This window comes from Mchenga conophoros, linkage group LG8, assembly GCF_057382185.1.
Source record: "Mchenga conophoros isolate Kocher_MC1m ecotype Shallow Benthic linkage group LG8, M_conophoros_male_GT1.1, whole genome shotgun sequence".
In the NCBI taxonomy this organism is placed as follows: Eukaryota; Metazoa; Chordata; class Actinopteri; order Cichliformes; family Cichlidae; genus Mchenga; species Mchenga conophoros.
Window position 1 is genome coordinate 8,988,577 of NC_140533.1, and position 20,996 is coordinate 9,009,572.

At 41.2% G+C, this 20,996-nt stretch overlaps 1 protein-coding gene across 5 annotated transcripts; it reads left to right on the plus strand.

Annotated features, from left to right (window-relative positions):
• Positions 1–122: 122 nt before the first annotated feature.
• kctd17 (potassium channel tetramerization domain containing 17) lies at positions 123–20,661 on the plus strand. 5 transcript variants are annotated; one of them, XM_085283868.1, is made up of 7 exons: positions 123–952; positions 9,646–9,754; positions 10,265–10,356; positions 11,006–11,152; positions 12,728–12,853; positions 13,338–13,470; positions 16,648–20,661. In XM_085283868.1, exons 1-6 carry the CDS (start codon positions 596–598, stop codon positions 13,428–13,430), a joined length of 924 nt encoding a protein of 307 aa, XP_085139994.1. In that variant the 5' UTR covers positions 123–595; the 3' UTR covers positions 13,431–13,470; positions 16,648–20,661. The 5 variants fall into 5 exon arrangements, with proteins under 5 accessions (XP_085139994.1, XP_085139997.1, XP_085139996.1 ...); XM_085283870.1 differs by having other exon boundaries at positions 188–952; positions 11,009–11,104; XM_085283869.1 differs by having other exon boundaries at positions 197–952; positions 11,006–11,104.
• Positions 20,662–20,996: the final 335 nt, after the last annotated feature.

Sequence of the window (20,996 nt, forward strand, 5' to 3'; positions counted from 1 at the left end):
GCAAAATATGAAAGGAAAAGATGTTATTTTCAAAATAAAATATTCACAAAAGGTTCACGTTTCTGATCTGGTTGACAAAAAAGAGAAGTTATGATAATTGCATTTGACTGCCATGTATAGTACCTATGGGAAAATGAATAAACTCAAGTAACAATTTTAAGTAACATTTGACTGCATAACAAATAGGATTTCTCAACTACTCTTACCTACTTGTCAGTTCCTAATGTGTTTTTACCACCAGACTAAGGGAAGGTTAAATTCATCACTCATTATTGTAAGATGACAAAAGCGAAGTATAAACCTAGACAGCGTAGACAGTTTTTTTTTTTGTTTTGTTTTTTGCCTCGATAAAATGTAACATTTTTAAAACTTGATTAGAAAATATTTTCTTCTGTAGCGGCCATTACAGCTTTTACTTTGAAAGTGTCTCTGGGACATAGTGTGGTTAACTTCCTGTAACTTAACCAGCTTGCTTTGAGTGGGCACTCTGGGGGCGGAGCATGCTCGGTTGGATAGCTGAGAGAAAAAGCCGAGGCAACAGTCCGGGGTCCACCGCGCTCGTATCTGGTCTGTGTCCAACTGCTTTTTTTCCTAAATGGCAACGACGGCAGAGGACCAGCGGGAACCGGCGGACGCCGCTGCACTGTCGACACACCACGGCTGCCACCACCACAACAGCAACAACAATAACAACAACAACAATAACAACAAAGACAGCGAGGCGGGAGAGAGCGCGACCTCTGCCACCGCCAGCTCGACAGAATCCGGCGGGACGGCGTCGCAGAGCATCAGTAACGGCTCGGTTATCAACCCTAACGGGGGGAACAACGGGAAGTGGGTTCGCCTCAACGTTGGCGGCACGGTGTTCCTCACGACGCGGCAGACGCTCCTCAAGGAGCAAACTTCGTTCCTGTACCGGCTCTGCCAGCAGCAGGACCTGCATTCGGACACGGTAAGCCCCGCCAGGACGCTTTAACCCCCGCTGAACGGTGCTTCGCTCCGGGCGAAACACAACTATTATTTTGTCACAGCAGCGGGTGAGCTGGGACTGCACCTCCTCCGCTTATTTTCTTTGTGATGGTTTCAACGTCCTGTGAGCATTTAAGTTTGATAGTTACTTTGTCTCAGACGCTATTATTCTGGGTACTGGCAAGTGACATTGTGCCATATATCAGATTTCTATGAAAACGAATGTGGTGACAGTACATTACAATAGACGTTGCACACCATTCGTGTTGTGGCACGCAATTGTATTTGTTAAGAACAGAGACACTGGTGCGGTTTTTGATCTCTTGATAACACTCCTGCTATCTGCAGCGGCTTGAAGTTAACAACAGCTTAGATCGTTGAGGCATCTGTTAACACACGATTGGTTCGATTTATCTTAACAGGCTTACTGCTTTGGTCTAAAATGGCGATTATTTTCTATAAAATGCGTGTGCATCTGTTTCCATAAAGTACGGAATTGTATCCCATGATATCACTCCAACATGAGTACTGATTTCCCTAAAACTTGCATCTGTCCTCTCCCGGAAATCCACTCCTGCAGCTCCAAATAGGCATGGAGCAGCCCACTAACCAGGAGATATACGTGCAGTCTGAAGCACTTCCACTCTCCTGCTTTTCTTCATGTGAATGTTGCTTGGGTCAGATGGATGAACACGTGCCTCCTCTTCTGCAGGGAGCCACACAGTTGGTAGCTGTACAGCTGGCATCTTATGGGGAGGGTAAGAGAGAGGGAGAGTCTGGCTGTCACATGTAGACTGAAAGGACTTGAAAGACTCATGAATGATGCAGATTTCTATTATGCTGCATGGACTTTGATATGCATGAGTATGACAAAGGGTGGGGGGGAGGAGGTCCTCCTCGTGAACCACAGCCCACTGTAAACTGATACAATGCTGCAGGCAGGTGAATACCTCCATGTTGCCAAAATTTCAGCTTTTCTGGAGAAAATAGGAGGGGGTGAGGAGTTGTCTGATCAGTGGTGTGTAATTTTATACTACAGTACATTAGGTAGCACAGCAGAGAGCTGGCAGGAAATGAAGCAGGTGGTAACGATTAATAAAAGACCTTGACTGAACACAAACCTGTGATGATACAATTACATGGTGAATGTGTTAAACTCATGGGCCAGCAGAGCACTCCAGAGATATTAATTAGTTATTCAAATTAGCAATTTAAAAGTAGGGTTGCAAATATTCAGTTAATCGGCTGACAGATGGATAAGCGTTTGTTTGGTTTTTCTTGTCACCACATCGCCATAGACTATAGGAAACTGCATAGGTTCTTTCTCACTTTTTAAATGATTTGATGTTTAATTGTGTAGGTCAATCTGTAAATCAATAATTTGTTGTAGCACTCCTTGAAATTTTATTTATTTTGTGAACCAATACATACAATTTCAGACAAATTACAACAATCCTGGGGCTAAAAATATATATTTTAATATATTCTTAGATTAGTCATTAAGGGTCATTGCTGACTTTGTGCTTAGTTTTGATTCATCAAAAAAACCCTCCTTGCGGCTCTTTTGGGTGATAGCAGATTGCTACAATTGCTGATAGTTTTTATGGAAGTTGCTGATTTGTCTGCAGACCCTCGCTAATTAACCACTGAGTAGCTGCTGTGAGCAACCATTCATCAACCAGCTGGGGAATTTTCGCTCAGTAACCTAGTATACCAGACCGTAACCGGGGATCGCCAACTGGTATCTAAGCCTATGTGAATGGGGCCTAACTGGTTTTAACCCCCCTTGCAGCTGTGGGGCACCTGCAAGCCATTATGCAATCTGCCTTCTGCCCAGCTTCTCCTTTCATGCCCTATCAGACTAAATGTGTATTTAGCGGGGTTTTGCCAGCTCTGTGCTGAGGTCTTGCTGCTCTTCTTGCCTCCAGCTTTCCATGTATGCACATGGCGGAAGGGCAGAGCCATGCTATCAAATACAAATTACTGCAGCTGGAAGTGGCGATCTCCTTTTGATTATAGTGGTCCCGACTGAATTGACTTTTTAGTCAGGAACAGCAGTGGACCAAAATAGAAAGAAATTCACCCTTCTAAAAGTACATGTCATGTTTCAGTTGAGAACATTGTGCACCTGCCAGTCAATTCCTGACCTTTAGAAAGGTTTATTTTAAGATTTTTTTTTCCTCTTTTCTTTTTTTGTGACTGTTACAGGAAAAACGGGAAATGCGGGAGAGCAGGGGAATTTTAGGCTGGTGTTTGAATCTTTAGTGGCTGCTCATAGTGTACGACTACATGTGGTATTCACCCCAGTCCCAAACTGTGACACAAATACTAAACCAGCGGGGAAAACTGCATCAAGTCATGCTTAGGATTAGAATCGAGCCTCCCTTTAAGATCAAGATGTGGCTTGATGATTTGCCACATCGCTTATGCTGTTATTATTATTACATGTGCAGTCACTGAAGCAGGTTACAAACTGAATATGCGACAGATCCAGAAATAACAATCGCAGAGGATTGAGTGGGATTGTGGTGCGCAGCAGTGATGACTGTTCCCCTGCTGCACCTCTGGGTGCTATGGAAAGAATATTCCTGTGTGACCTTCAGCTGTGACCTGACAGGAGGTTTCTCTGCGCTGCCTGATGACACACATGTAATCTCTCTTTCTGTGTCTCACAAATATTCAGACGCACACCAACACTCTCCTTCCTCCTCATTATTTTCTACCTCCCTGTATTATTTTCTTGTCCTCTCTGCATTCTCGCTCTTGGTAGTTGACTCACTTTGTTTTACATTCATGCTTTTTTTTTTTTTTTTTTTTTTTTTTTTTTTTTTTTTGCTCGTGCCCTTTAATTTATGCATTGTATCACAAACTCTTGAATCTCAAACCACGGAGAAGAATACTTAAGTAAACTTCTTTTTCTTCTGATTACTACCCATTTGCTAGCAGCTCAAAAACAGGAACTGAGCTGTCAGTGAGACTCTGAATCCTCAACTGGGAGTTGGGAGCAAGAGGAGCGCGGTGGCGTAACGATCTGAGTCATTGTTTAATGTTTATACAGCAAAACATACTGCTCTATAGATGGACTTCACAGAGAGATGTGTTTCGGGGTATTATAAAGGCTTTGCCAGATCCGAGAAACGTATCATCTGTTGTCTGTCCTGAGTCCTTGTTTACTTAATCCATTATGTAAGTTAATACTGCAGTGATAACAAGAAATGTTTTTGTTTTATACCCAGGAACTCTTCATTTTCAAAGTCCGGAAAGAAACTGTAATTCCTGGAAGATTAAGGGCTCAACTCTAGTAGCCTAAAAATAAAAAAAGAGTTTGAGTAACCAGTAATTATTTGTGCTATTATTCCCAGAAATAAATGCGGGACAAATTGACGGACCTTGTGAATCAGTAATGCACTGATCTTAACAGCTAACTACATGAAAGAGGGAGCAGATTTGATGCACAGTTGGTCTGAAAATATCTGGCTCAATTTAGCCTCCTCTAAAACAAAATCTGCGTCTTTCTTTTTAAAGGAAGTGTTTAACAGTGAGTGCGCTTTGTTCCTCTCAGCTTGTCAAACTTCTTAAGACGTGAAAGTTGATATTGGAGACCAAACAAACAGACACTGCCTGCTAAAACTAGGTCACATCATCTCATCAGCTGACTGCAAATATCACACTTCTACAGTTTGGAGCAACACAGGCTATCCTTCAAGCGCTGCCTCACCATTTTTTGTGTGTGTGTCAGCATACTTTGTTAACTGGCCAACATCAAGCTGAAACGAGCCACCCCTCGAGTTAGTTACCACACAGAACATTGTAAATCCAAATCAGTTAAAAGCACTTCAGCCTGTGTTTCTTTTGCTCAAGAGAGGAGCTGATTTTTAGGTGCTGGACAATCCTCCCACCCCTCCCTCTCAGACGTTTGCATGTCTGCACTTAGGAGCTCCTGTCTGTCTTTTTTTTTTTTTTTTTTAAACCTCCACATAGACGCTTACAATCTGTCTCCGTGCGACTGTTTTAATGAGATTACTGGCACTTAAAATGCTCTACCTCCTCACCCAACCAAACCCAGGGCTCCCCTCCTTTATCCGTGTGGATGATCTCGCACCATCCCAAGCCAATTACACCATGGATGACTGGTTGTGGGCCATAACAACACAGCCAGGTTCTGTGGTTTAGGGATTATTTGCACGTACGCATGAAATTTTTTGTTAATTAAGTTTTTAACTTTATTAATTGTCCACAAAACCCATCTCATCCCACAGTGTCAACACAGCCTCCAAAAATGCTAGAGGCAAGGTTTTTGCTTCAGAGTTGTTTAAACTTGTAAATTTGAAAATGCACAAATTGAAGGCTGAGAACACAGTAAGAGGTTGGTGGGTGTTTTAACCATATCCCATGGCAGGATTTCACAACTTTCTTTGCTATTCCTGTTTCCTTAAACTTATTTGTATAATTAGATTGATACATATACAGGTAAAATAAGTCAGAGCTATAGGATGGGGCAGTGTTTTACATGCTTACAAATGTGTAGTTGGTGTTTGGGAAAGTTTGCAAAAAAAAGGCACATGCGACCAAGCTTATTTTATGCCTCCCACACGAAAAGTGTCACTGGCACTTGAGAAGTCAGTAGTTTAGCTAGGCCATCTTTGATCCCACAGACCATATATTAGGCTGATCCGTAATTAGAAATCACCCTTATTTCTAGAGTTTTATCACAACTCCTGCCCCCATTCATATCAGAATTTCATAGACAGGCTAAAAATGAATGTGTTATCTCTTATTTTCACCAAGACTGAGGATTACTAATAGTATTAATAATACTTAGTAATACTTAATAGTTTCAACTGCACAGATATTATAGCAGCAATACAAGGAGTACAGTGTAGAAAAAGAAACTGGACTTGCTGTGAGACTCTGTATGCTAGCATATACTGAGATGCACTGATAGCCTGGCATACCTGAAAAATGCATTAGGTCACAACTTTTTGGAAAAATAAACCTTTCAGTATTTTTAACACTGAGATACAGGTAGGAGTAGGGATGGGTATCGTTTAGATTTTATCCGATACCGGTGCCAACCCGGTACTTTTGAAATGGTGCCGGTGCTTAAATGGTGCTGAACCAATGCTTAAAGAATGGAGAACACAAACTTTGTCCAAAAACCTCTCATGTTTAGCTGGGGTTTTTTGTAAAAAGATAACAATGCTAGCCTTTTCTGCAGCTATAGAGCTTATATGGTATCACTCTATCAAACAAGAAGACAGCCGCATGTAACTACGACCGTGTTTGCTAGTTCACCTTACGTGCATTATTTTAATAACGTGTTTAGCCTGTGGCGATCGTGGCTCAAGAGTTGGGAGTTCGCCTTGCAATCGGAAGGTTGCCGGTTCAAGCCCCGGCTTGGACAGTCTCGGTCGTTGTGTCCTTGGGCAAGACACTTCACCCGTTGCCTACTGGTGGTGGTCAGAGGGCCCGGTGGCGCCAGTGTCCGGCAGCCTCGCCTCTGTCAGTGCGCCCCAGGGTGGCTGTGGCTACAATGTAGCTTGCCGTCACCAGTGTGTGAATGGGTGGATGACTGGATATGTAAAGCGCTTTGAGGTCCTTAGGGACTAGAAAAGCGCTATACAAATACAGGCCATTTACCATTTACTCAACGTAAATTACACACGAACAACATTAAGCTACTCACGCAGAGAAGAACGGCTGCTGCCATCATCATCCGTCATCATTTCTGCTACACTGGCAGGGCTAGGGGCCAGGACTCTCCTCTTCGGGCTCTTGGGGGATGTTGCTAACTCCGGGTCCGATAACAGGCACCACACCCGCAGTATGTGCTCGGTCTTGCAGCAAGCTGTCAAATACGGTGTATTTCTTGGCTTTAAAAAAACACTATGCGTCGCCAGGTGTTTCATCAGATTCGAGGTGTTACCTCCTTTGCACAGTATCACCTTAAAGCACTTGTTGCAGGCTGCTGAGTTTGCATCTTTTGATGTGAAGTACAGCCAGACTTTTGACCGCTTCGCATTTGGGCGTTTTTAATCTGTAACTCTAAAAGAATGTACGTACCTACCGTTTATGTCAGAACCAATACCGGTACCCATCCCTAGTTAGGAGGTAATTGTTGTGCGCATGTTTTAAAAGGTGAATGGGGTTTTGTTAGATTATAGGCGATGGGCTACTGGACGTCCTTACCACTACAGGGAAGTGTTATAGAGTCGCATCCTATTTCCCTGAACAAATGTTGTGTAAACCATTAACTCATCAACTAATGAGTACCTAAATGTCATAACTGTTGATTCCCTCCCTTTGAGTCTGTTGGACTTCCCACAATAATGAAACTGAGAAAGTGACCTCTCATAAAAAAGGCCATTTTTAAAATTTTGTTATTTCTGTACTTTATTCATACTCATTTTAGCTCAGTGTGAGAGTCCCTGCTATTGTTTCTGCTGTGATCCTCTGCTTACTGTTTCATTGTGTGTAACATGGTGAAACTAATACACACAGAGTGGAGCAGAACATGAGGTGAAGTAAAGAGAAACTCATTCTAGTTTTTCATAATGCGTTATGCAACTGTAATAAACAATTGCTATAAACGCTTAAGACATAAGGATCAAATGTCTGAAAGCTAAACTAAAATGCCTGTTTTGCTCCGCCAATGAAAAATAGCGCACCCAGGCAATTCAGTGTAATTTACATTAGCATGGACTGATAGTCATGACTGGATTTATTTTGCTTGTTTGGTTCTTATGTACACAACGTTTTTGGTTGTAAATGAAGTGCAAAGGGAAATGTGCTAATTTGGTTTTCTCTGAGGTGCTGGTGCTTTAGTTTGGCATCCAGTCAGTAGATAGAGAGAGATCACCTGTATAGTAAGAGTAATAATACTAAAAATCAACCAATAGCAGATGGAGAAAGACAGCAAGACTCAAGTGATGGCTGTGACACAATTCAGAAAGCTTTCCCCTCGTGTTGTTATGGCCACACTGTCAAGTCAAGTCACGTCGATGAGGCGTCAGTTTGTCCTCCACTGCAGCTCTGCTCATTTAGGATGTCGAGTGTGTCTGTATGTACCTATGTTTATGCCCGGAGCTGCAGTCTCAGCTTTTTCACGCTCTAATCACTGTTTTTCAGTACAAACGCATACTCTCCTAACATGCACTCAGTTTATACACGGTGCCTCTTGGTCTTCAACTCTGATCTCTGCTTTCTTGCTCACATACACAAATGTGTAAAACCCATATGTCTTATTCATCCATGTCTGTGACAGTGTCCACCTGTTTCTTTGAACCTTCTTTAATACAAAGAAATTTCCTTTACCTCCTATTTCCAAACCAGGGTATTTTTCTTGTTTGTTTGTTTTTCTCATAGCATTTTTTTTTTTTAAATCTTTTGTCCTCTACTGATCTTTTGTTGTCCTCCTACCCCCCCCCTGTTTTTCATCTAATCCATCCCCACCTCCTTCCATCCTACAGAGTGCTCTGAGGAGTACACTGGTGTTTACACTCCTCACTCTCCGTTTTCAGCAAATGCTACTATAACAGAGCTAGAGCTTAACCAGCAGTGCTGCTGTTTCTGAGGGTTTTTTGTTTGTAGTAGTAGCAGAAGCAACAATATTGCTGACCATATAACTTACTCTTATAGTGGGCTGTGTTGTGCATGTGCATGCAGAACACGCAAATAAAAGTGCTAACATCCATCTGCACAAGATGCTGCTACAGGCCAAGATTGTTACTGCTTGAGCAGGCAGTCAGAAAAAGAATCAGTCATGTGACTGGAGCATGTTCTCATTATCTAGCTGGATATCTTCCTGCTCATTGACTTACTGCATTAACTGTCCTTTCAGTCTATATATGGAGACGCAGAATAGCTCTGTATATAGCACCAGCCAAATGCTGGTATATGGTTAAATCTGTAGAAAAGCTAACTCTGATGTACTCTCTCTTATCAAGAGATAATGGTTTGTTTTTTGGGCTGAGGAATTCGGCATTTGAAAATCATATAATTTCCAACAAGTCCCGCCCCTTTTCCCCTTAATTTATATGCCTTTGCCTGTATCTCCTATTGGCATGTTTTTGAACTCCTCCAGCAGTGGCTCTTTTATGAACTCGACTCTAAAGGGCGATGTGCTTCAAGCATTCATTATGGAGAAGAGCACAGGCAGGATGAGCGTATATGTGTAGGGATAGGAGTCATGACATAACAACCAGGCAAGCTTGTCACATGTAGCCTGGAGATGCAAGTGAAGTAGGCTGTTGACACACATGAGCACACAGTTTACGCTGACTTTCAGTAACCAGTAGGTTTTTTTTTTTTGTTTTGTTTTGTTCCCATGTAAAAACAGCTGTTGTTACCAGAGTAAATCTGAGTTCAGTCCACACAGTGTGGAGCGCACAGTGGAACAGACACGCACACACGAAGTGAAACCAAGAGAAGAGGTGAATAAAGAAAGTAGCACAAGCGTGAACAGTAGTAAAACACAAGCAACAAACAAGAGTGACTGCAGACAGTTCTTGAGCAACATGTCACCATCTACATTGCTTCAGATAGAATCACATGCACAAATGCAAAATAAAAACTCCACACTTCATAACATGAGGAAATGTGTTATGAAGGCTGTAAAAATGCAGTAATGATATAATGGACTGTCCTCTGTCTGTCTCTGACTCTTTTCTGTAACAGGATGAGACTGGAGCTTATGTAATTGATAGGGATCCTACCTACTTTGGCCCCATCCTCAACTACTTGCGGCATGGCAAACTGGTCTACAACAAGGAGCTCGCTGAAGAAGGTCTGCATGATTGTCTTATTTGCTTGCCAGTAGAAATGAGAATAATACTAGCACGTTTGTTGCAGTATGATGCAATCTTTCCCTGATGCCTTTCTTTTGCTTTTGTGTTTTTAATTGAATTTGTGCACTTTATATGAAGATTTGGTATGTCTGAAGAATGTATAAGTCTTCTACTGAGGTAGCTAAAATCAGTTAATGAATAATTAAGAAACGGTTGACAGTAATGGTTAACAGATGGCCAGGACTAATAATCAATAGTAGAGTGATGTGGTTAAATATATGTTCTATAAAGGACAAAAGTAGAATTAAAAATTGTTAGCTTAAAGGAGTATACAGTGGTTGAAATATGAATGATGTTTAGCTGAATATTAAACAATAATATTTAAAGAATATTCTGTTTACTTGGACTGGTTTGCAACATGATTAGGGTGCAGCTGAGGTCATCTGGCGTGGAAATGTTGCACTACAGTGTCACACAGCAGCTGAGTTGAGTGTTTCTTCTGTGACCAGGTGTCCTGGAGGAGGCCGAATTTTACAACATCACCCCGCTCATCAAACTGATTAAAGAGAGGATCGTAGAGAGAGACTCCAAAGCCACACAGGTAAACGCACAACCTGTCAACAGTGAATCACTGAGCTTCCAACTATAAAACGCAGTATATCACATTTATGTTGATTGTATTATTACTCTTGAAACATATAATATTTACTGTATTTAGCTGTTCTGACATGTCCTGTGCTAAATATTGCAGTATTGTTTAGAGTCATAGGATATAGACGTTTGAGCGTTTCAGTGCTTCAGCCTTTATTAATGATTTTGTTCCCCCGGGTGCTTCTATAAAGAGGCCGCTGCTGTACATCAGCCTTCTCTCTTCTTTCTTTGCTTTTCTCGGGATGGTTGGACTCACTCTTATATAATCCTTCTGCCCTCTCGAACATACTCCCACTCTCCCCTTATCCTACTGTTCTTTACTGGACTCACTGCTCGTGTTTGCCTAGCAGGGTTAAATATTGTGCAGAAATATGAAAATAGTGATGCTGGCTTTTAAACTGCCCAAATAGGATTTGGTAATCCAGAGCGTTGAATGTTATGCAATATGAAATGACTGCACCTTATTGGAAAATTCATAGAATTCAGTCTAGCAGTGTCAGTATTTACTTCCCTTTTTGTATCTCTGGAAATGGTTGTACCTTCCTTTTCATTCATTTCCTGCATCGTCAACTCTTTCCTCTCTCATCCTTTTATACTAGCAGGTGCCCCCCAAGCATGTCTACCGAGTTTTGCAGTGCCAGGAGGAGGAGCTGACTCAGATGGTCTCCACGATGTCGGACGGCTGGAAGTTTGAGCAGGTCAGCGTGCGCACCTGCAGAAAGCCCCGCACCGGACTGCTCTGGACTGTGGGTTGGACTCACGCTGCTGCTGACCCTTTAACCGTGACCCTTGGTCTAACCCCTCGGTCCTGACCCGAGCCTTGCTGTTTGCATTCCCAATCTGAACTTTCCATTAAATCCTAGATTATGCCCTTAGTCTAGTTCTTGATTTGCTGGCCTAATGTTACAGTGACACTAGAGAAAACGGTGGTTGGAGACAACAGCACATGCAAAATAATTACATCCATGTGCCATCAACTGGCAATCTTGTGGAGTTTGAAATGGTTGCTTGGAAGCTGGGGACCAGGTCTCCAAATACTTCCTTCGAAGTCAACCTTCTATCAGTCTGCTGTGAATTTGTGATTGAATAGGGTGAAGTTGGCAATTATGTATCATCCGTTTGTGATAATATGGCAAATAACTGTGACAAATCAGTGGAAATCATAAATTTGTGTCCAACTCCTGCAAAGCTATTGCTGTGCATACAGAAATCCACAATAAATAGAAATTCATAGTAACTACTTGCATTCAGAGTCTAACCAGAACCACACAGATTAGAAAAGAAATTCAGAAGTTCCTCCATAAATGGAAGCGTAGTTGCTCCAGGACGAGAGTTTAACTGCAGGATGACAGGCACTCAGCAACATCGCATTAATGTAGGAATAACCAAATTACATCAAGTTTAGTTAAGTCCCCGTCTGGCAAATAGACTCATCAGAACTAAGTTGCACTCATCAGTTCAGACCGACAGACTGATTGCGATGTTTTGGCAATCTGTCTGCCTTTTATAAATTACACAGCAGTTATTTGCAGACATCTGAGCGCGATTGCAGTCGGTCCGTGTCGGACCACGACTATTTAAAGACGCCTATGGGGACCAGACAACGCTTAGTCCCCACACCTACTTACATTTGGTCGCTGAATTTGATGCAGTCACTGGGCAACCTTTTTTGTCGCCTATTTGAAAGGAGGTTGCCATTTAATTTGTACTCTAGCGTGACTGAGCCATTAAACAGCCCCTTTAATCTAGTGAGTCCGTGTGAGTTAGTCCCAGAACCTGTAATCTTAAAGAAATCGTAAACTTTTATAGTTTTAAAATTATGATACTGATTTTGGAGAACCAGTTCTGTCAAATAAACACGCCTTCTTGTCTGTTGTAATGTCAGTCTGTTATTGGCCACATCTCCAAAGACGACCTGTTAATATGTTTAATACTTCTAGACTTCATGGCGTTAAACTGGCCAGCCTTTACAACACTGTAGGCTAAAAATCGCACACAGACCCTGTGTCCCTCCCCCACTCCTCTGCTTTAGCACTTGGCTCCCCTGCATGCTGCACAGCTATGATTTTCATATATTTTTCAGCAGAGCTGACCCGCAGTTGTTTTGCTGTTTCCACAAGTACACAGCGCTTGAATCTACTGCTGCGTCCTCCCCCGTCCCCCAGCCATGCATGAGCAAAAGCAACCTTCCTTAGCTGTAGTATGGGATCTCCACTTTCTGTCTCCTGTGCTGGAAGTCCCCATGATACTCACTGTGTGTCTTTGTCTCTGTCCCTCTCTGCTCTGTATTTCTCTCTGCATCTGCGTCTCTTTCTTTCTAGATGGTGAACATCGGCTCGTCGTACAGCTATGGAACAGAGGATCAGGCTGAATTCCTGTGCGTCGTATCAAAGGAGCTCCACACGGCCGGATCTGGGCTGGGAACAGAGCAGAGTCACAAAACCAAGGTGAGTCTCGATATTTTGCATGAACACACAAGTATATTTCAAAATACACTATGGGGAGAAGCTGCTAAGCTGTGTGTTAGCTGTGTTCGTATGTGTGTATTTCTGCTTTGCTGCGCGATGTGTGAAAGAGTAGAGGTCTCTCAGCTCATTAAAGGTGATATGAGTGTGCTTTGATCCTGCGCCTCTCCACTCAAAGCTCCAAATGTCACTCCCCTCAAAATGTCATTCACAAACACATTCACTCCATCATTCACACAGCTCTGCCTTTCATTCCTGCCGTTCTCAATCATTACTGTATTGGTTCTTCCTCCTTCATGTGGATATATTAATATATATCTGTGTCTGTTTTTTACCTCTCAGCCTCTCACTGTCCACTCACTGACACTCATCCGTGTGCTCATTTTTGTCATTTTTCTGTCGCGTTTTTTTTTTTTTTTCTTTTCCCCTTTTGTATTTTCTCCTCCTTCCTTCATGCTGAATGAAGCCCACAGAGATGCAGGAGGAGGAAGCGGCGAAGGAGGAGGAGGAGGAAGAGGGGGGGAGAGATACCACACCAAATGAGTGGCTTAGAGAATGAGGGAGTCATGTTTCTTTGTTCCAAAGAGATGCCTGACTGGGTGAGGAACTGTGCAAAAGATGTGCTAGTGGGTAGATGTAGTGGATTTTAGTGTGTGTGTGTCTATATGTCTGTGATGTCTGTGAGAAATATAGAAGAGGTTTCATGGCACAGCATTGAGTATGGCCTTACAGTTGCCTTTCTGTTTCAGTCTGAAGCTCTTTCTTCATTGAGTCAGTCCCATGTTAAAATGACCAAATGTAGTTGTGCATTTGGTTAAAGTAGAGCTGGGCGATAGAACGATAACGATATGTATCGCGATATAACCTTTTCTCGATAGAAAAATTAAACTATCGCGATAGACCTCGCCGCTCTTGTCCTCTTAAAAAAACAAAACAAAAAAAAAAAACCAGCCAATCCAAATTACGTAGCGCAGAGCCGAACCAATCACAGCCGCAGCGTCACGTCACGTGACTTGTTACGTACAGCACAAGTGCCAAGCCGCACATGTGTATTTGTTTGGGAAGCAGCCAGCCACCGTACCGCCCGGGTAATGGAGGAAATGAGTGTGCCGACTAGAAAAATCAACCGAGCATGACCGAAGAGAAAACAGATGATGGTTCCAATGCCGGAGAGATTGTCGAACGGAAGAGCAACAGAAGTTCCGTAGTGTGAAGGTATTTCGGCTATTTCAAGTCTGACAAAAAACAGAGTAGCGTGCACTGTAAATTGTGCCGAAAGCAAGTCTGGAAATACAATAAACTGGTGCATGCGCTACGTCCACACGTACCCGGGTATTTTTGAAAACGCAGATTTTTCTATGCGTTTGCACCTTTCGTCCACACGTAAACGGCGTTTTTGGTCACTAAAAACGAAGATTTTTGAAAACTCCGTTTTTGTATTTACGTGTGGACTAGAAAAACGGAGAAAACGCAGCGTCAAAGGTGTGCGCATTTTTTGACGTCACACTGTGCGCCACGTTATTGTTTCGGTGAAATGAATTTCTACAATACTGTTACTGTTAATTCTACTCTCTGCAGTGTTTAAATGCTTACATATACACAGTTACTGTCCCTCCACACATACGACTCGGTTCTGCTTCTATGCCCCAGCTTTGTTTACTTTTTCCCACCGAGGCTTCTAGACTTCTGATTGGCCAACATTTCTGCACGGTTAGGAATCTAGCGCCACCTGCTGCTTTGGCATGTTCATAGCAGCGTTTTCCTTCATTTCTGCCTTTATGTGTGGACGGGATTATTTTTTAAAACGAAAACGGAAAATCTCCGTTTTCAAAAATACCCGTGTACGTGTGGACGTAGCCTCAGTCTCTGACTGGAAGCGCTAATTCGTCATTCGGCTTTTGTCAGACTAAAGTAACTGTTAAAACTGTTTGAAAAGCTAAGCTATACAACAAGGAGAGATTGAGAATTTCCTTTTAGTTCTCAGTTTATTTGATATTGACAAAAGTTAGTCAGTTTTGTCTGTTCTTCTGTAAAACAAACTAAGATTTATTTTTAGAATTAATATTTTGTTTCTAAGTGGAATTGACAATTTAGTCTGTTTCGTTTGTTCTATTTTGAAACTTAAACGCTTTAGCGGCTGCCTTTCTTTTGTAGTTTGCAATATTTGCCTTTATTTATCTGAAAAAGTCTCATGTTCCTTAAGTACATCTACCCTGTTGAACTTATTATGGGAAATAAATATTTAAATAAAAACAAGCTGCTGATTATTTCACATTTTACTTGTGAGCAACGGCACATTTAAATCTTACAAATATAGTTATTTGGCTTATATCGTGATAGATATCGTTATCGCCTGAAATGAAAAAAACATATCGTGATATGAAAAAATCTTATATCGCCCAGCTCTAGGTCAAAGTGAATGTTGCATTTAGATTACTGGTTGAAAACTGTAAGGTTGCAATGATTATAACACATTAAAAAACATGGGCAAAATATAACACATGCATAATCGCTAATCATGATTTGGACCATAAACAACAAAAATAAACTCTTACTTTGACTAGGATGGAGGCCTTGTGCTCATAACCAACATGAGCACAGGACCAGTTAACTTGTATTATATTTTTAGGATAATTATAAGTTATTTACACCATTGCACAATTGCTATTGGTCCTATATTTACAGATATGCTTGTTATACCAGCATGCAAAATGTGCTCTTAAAGTAACATGCCAGTAGTGTCCCTGCAGCTAACGACAAGAACGAAGCGATTTCCTCTTTATCTGCAAGTTTACCCCTTAACTGTAAAAAGGCTGATGGGGTGAACACGATAACTTAGACTTTTCGAATGAATACTAGTAAATATGTCAGAGGAGTTCAAATCTCAGTGAGGTCAGGGTCAGAGGTCAAGTTTTTTGAAAATCTTGTGAACACGATAACTCGCGAAGGTAGTCCCCTGGGATTTGGTGTAGCACTGTGTCAGTATTTTTTTTAATTCATGCACTGATGTTTTGTGTATAACATTTAAAGTAACCAGTATTATTATAATAATAATAATAGTTATTGTTATTGTTATTTATTAGTTTGTGTTAGCACTCGATCACCAATCACAGTGGTTAGCTGGTAATTTGACACAAATATGACCAGTTCTTGTTCAGAGAAAAAAAACAGCTGTGATCAAGATACCAAGACCATCTTTTATATGTAGTTATTTGTCACTGTGATTAAATGGAAAACAGATTTCGATAAAATGCATGTGTGTGAGAGAATGTGATGAATTTTGCTAATTGGCGCTTGGTTGGAAATGTCACTTTCCCCACACAGCCTCACATGTATCGATTGAGAGCTGCGTCTCTATGGGCTCTCATTGTCAATGCTGTGACATGGAATATCTCTGACCTTTCAGTGCAGCAATAGTCTTCAGATGTCCTTCCCAGTCTGTTCACATACATATACAGTGTCAGTGTAAAGTCACACACATGTGTAATTAACATTTGCACAATGCACAATTTAAAATTCAGTAAATATCAAAGCAGAAAACACACACTCGTATGTAGTAAGTAGCGAAGATGGCTGTGTTTGTTTTGTTGTTTCCAGTCATTATGCGTGATAGTTAAGTCACTTATTCTCAGTTGCTCAACATATTCATCATCATTGCCATCATTGCAGCCAAAACCATAGCTTAGATTGTTTGCAGTGACTGTAGATTTTATGTCTGCACTTTTCCAATCTCTAATGTCTGTTTTTGTTTTGTCGTTTTGTCTTTCATTTTGCAGCTTTTTCAAATCCACGGGTCCCGGATGTAGAAATCACGAGAATTTATTTTTCCTATGCTTGTCATGTTCTGTACATGGCATTTGTGTGTTTTTGTCCGTGGACAGTCATCGCAATACGTAGCATTGTTGCCACTTCATTGACAAAATGCTGGTTAGTTTTAGCAAACATCCAAAAATGTCTAATATCACTGTTAACGCAATGGAGCAATACCATCTTAAAAAAAAGAAAAAAGTGAAATCACCTTAATTTACAGACATGCTCATGTGTTGTGTCTGTGCAGATGTTATATTGCCAAAGGCAGTAGTGCAGCTTAGTAAATCATGACCAAAGAGCCATATTAGATCTGGCTGAACCAAGGTGCTGATTCTTAATATGACAGGAGAGAATTGGCCTCGTCTTGGTTAACCTGGGAGGAGCTGTCCCATCTGTGCTGCACAGGATTTGCATCATTTTATTTCCCAATGAAGCAGCTATCCCGGTGATTTATGCAATTGTTGCCCAGTCTTTGACCATCGACTCTGCTGAAGTCCTGACAGTATTTCATAGTTTGGTACGAGGTTTTCTCATGACAAAAAAAATCACCTTGGTTGTGAAGAAAACCTGCCAGCAGCTGCTGGACCACACAGAGCAAAAGTGTGTTAAATCACCCATATCAGCCTTATTTAAAGATGACTTCAAGCGTACTCAAGTAATTAAATCTTCACGAGCTCAACTCAAAGTCCACTAATTTGTTGCTCTCAGTCATTCAGGAGGGTGTGTGTTTGTGTGTTAGCATAGCCACTTCTTGGTTTGGACTGTGTAACTGAAGTAGGTCAAAAATGTGCTTGTGGGGACAATTTTACACTTTCTGGACATTACAAAGGTGCACACGCTGCACTGGTGAAAACACAAACTGCTCTACATTGTTGCCCACAGACACACACACATGCGCGCGTATATACATATATCCCTTGTTTGTGCTGATGCATACCTGCATCACCTTGCACAACAGCAGTGTTGCTTCGGTCTGTTGCCATGGCTGGGATCCAGTTCCTGCTTTGGCCTCAACAGACTTGGAGACGTTGGTGTAGTCAGGAAAGGCTTAAAAAGCAGGCATGGAGGAGGAAGGGGGCAAGGAGGAGTCTGGTGTACCACAGCTTTGTAATATTAGTGATCATATCCTGTTTTTAGTTCCAATAAAGGCCCCACAGCAAGCAGATCTGCTGCAGTGCAGGTGTATGACTGAAAATAAAATGTCAAAGAAAGCCACGTGACTTTTAACAACCTCTGCTGTGAACATGCAAGAACCACACCACAGATCACATTTGGACTCATGCACGAGACTGTGGCCAATTTCCTTATAGCTCTAGGCATCACTCTGCAAATACACCACTCACATTTGGTGTTTATTAAATTTCAGGAGGTGCACTTAGTGAATGTTAGGGTGAAACCAAAAGGGTTATACATTAGTTATAAAACAGCAGGTTTTTAAAGCATGTAGATAAGAATTTAGAGTAGGTCTGCTATCCGGTTGTTCAGTCTGACATCACTAGCCGTGTCTGGGTCTAAACTCCGCTGCAGGTCCATATATCAAACGATCACTATGGCATTACTGAGAGTTGAAAAACTGTCTAAAGTCTTTCATCTTTAATAAAATGATCAGCGTTCTGCTCTACCAGGTGTAACAATTGAGTTTAACATCCAGGCATCCATGAAAATGAATTTATGACATTTAACGGAGTTAGAAGTTAGCAGGGAGTTAGCTCGCTAGCTTCTATCTAAATACAATATAGCATGTCCTGACTGCGGGGTTTTGGAAACAAATTAAAATGTACAGCTCTGCTATCACTTCCAGCATAAATGAAGACAGAAAACTAAACAGCAGTGACGTTTGTCGGGTTACTGAAGTTGGGCTAGCTGGTATATAATGATGTGCTAGGTGACCGCTAGCGACACAGCTATATTAGCATAATATAAACAAGCTAACTTTTTTCCCACTCGATAAAAGTTAACGTGAGTGTTCTCGGTGGTCAGGTACAAATGTAATCGCATGGCAGGATGCTGTAAAAGGACCAAACTTCAGCCAGGAGAACAACTGAGATAATCCATCTACAATACGAGGTTAGTCATTCATATACTGCTGCATAGGCTGGGCTGTAGTTACATCCTAAGGTTTTAAAAACTGAGCTTAAATAAATGATTAGTGGTAATAAAAGCCGAGGGAGGACAACAGGGATCACTGACTGTTTTAGGAGCTTTTTGAGATCAAATAGAAGAAAATACATAACATTAAACATGTTAACAACACAAAAGCCATATTAAACACAGACTACTTTAGACCCGGAAGTAGGATTCATCGCGTCATCACTGAACAACCGGATAGTCCAACATCACGCTGTAGCTTATAAGAAAACACTTACTTGAACAGATGCTAACATTAAAATGCAACTCAGCACTTCTTGGATGCATAAATAAGTACATTTGTGGAGTAAGTGATGTAAGTTATTGGTCTGTTTTCAGCCTCAAATTAAGATTTGGTGCGCTTCTCAGATTGAACGCAAGCCCAGAGGGATTATTTCTGCCTCTGAGACTACAGCAGCCGTGTTAAGCATCGTCTGCCTGCAGCTTTAGTCTCACCTCCTGCTGTTTAGCTCCTACAGCACACCTACTGACCAGCAACACACAGCCAACAAGTGTGCAGGGGTCACAAATTTGAGACAATCGAGAAATAAGATCGTGGTCGGCAACCTTTTTTTTTTTTTTTTTTTTTTTTTTCCCCTTCCCCTCTATCTCCTAACATTTTGATAATAAAATCAATTTAACATAAAAAAAATAAATGGGATGTAAATACAATATTCCATGTTTGTTTTCCATTTATAGCACTGATCAGAAAACATATCCTCAACCTGTGGGATCCTCCCGATCCCTAATTAGGAGGATTAGCAGAACACGGTAAATGTTAAATATGTAGTTAGCCTGCAGTTACTGCGTACGATACTCATAACAGTGATATTGACAGAACAGAGAAGACCAAAAGATTTCATTTCTTCGGCTTTTTTTTTTTTTTCCTCTTCTCTTTGTGGCTTTTAATTCATTCAGTGCCTTGAGTTCAAGCAGCAAAACAGACATGTCAGCATGATCGTAGCTGTTATTCCATGCGTTTTTAAGTGGCTGCTTTTAATATTTTACAGTAGATGGTTTACAATCTCACTTTTTGTTTTTACTTTGTCTTCTCGTGCATTTACTGAGGTGTTCCTGTAGAGATAAAGAGTAAGTGTGCACACCAAACAGCTGCATGCATGAGGTGAAGCTGGTTTAAGATGTTTTGTATAAAAAGCACCACCTTTTTTTAATTGTTTTGTAAGTTTTGATGTCTAATTTATTCTTAGACTTTCTTTTTGAATATTACATTGTAAGAATTTGGCCGTTTGTTTTTAGATGCGTGTGGGGGGGTACTTTTGCTCGTTTCTACTTGAAGAATAGTGTTTCTGTTTCACTGTCCTGACGATCTCAAACAGCACATACTGTATAATCAGCAGGTTTACTGATTCCAAGTTTTTCGTCTTGGCTCACTTAAATGTATAAACCTCCATTTGCATGTCCTGTTACAGTACCCTGTTTGTTTTTTGCTTGATCCCTCACTTCATTTTTGCTGTACAATTAGTACTTAATGTGTAAACACAGCAGAGCTCTTTCATTAGCCTGTGCAAAAAAACCAAACATCTGTCATCGTCAAATCGGGATAGAAAAACATTTCTCTCTGATGCTGGAGATTCTTTCATCTGCTGTCTGTAGAGCCACTTTACTGTCTGTGAGCATGAAACGGATCCATGTGTGACCCATGAATCGTACGGGCTTCAGGAATCAGTGTTTGGATAGTTTCAAAACTGGACTTCATGCGGTCCTGAACATATGACATCTTCAACAGAGTGAAAGGAAAATGTACTTCTTTTTTTTTTTTCTTTTTTTTTAAATTTAATGTAAATGAATGTCAGCATTGTCAACAAAAATAAACATTTGGTTTAAGGTACAAAGTCTTTGTTTTGTTTTTTTGCCCTGATCACAATGAGCCCACTGTGCACTGCTTTCTATACCAGCGGTCCCTAGCCCCCGGTCCACGAGCGAGAGTTGAGGCTCAGGAGTGAAATTGATGGTTTTCAGGGTTTTTATCGTTAACTCTGTTTCCCTGGGTCTTTTCCCTTGTGTTATGAATACATTTTCTATATATTTTCATGCACTCTATATTTGTTTTGTAGTTGTCTTATTTTGAAAGACATGTTTTTGTGCGTTACCATAGCGACCAGAGAGGAGGATGGTCGCCGAAGGCTGTCCAAATTCGTTGACTCTCCGAATGCAGCCGACAAATGCG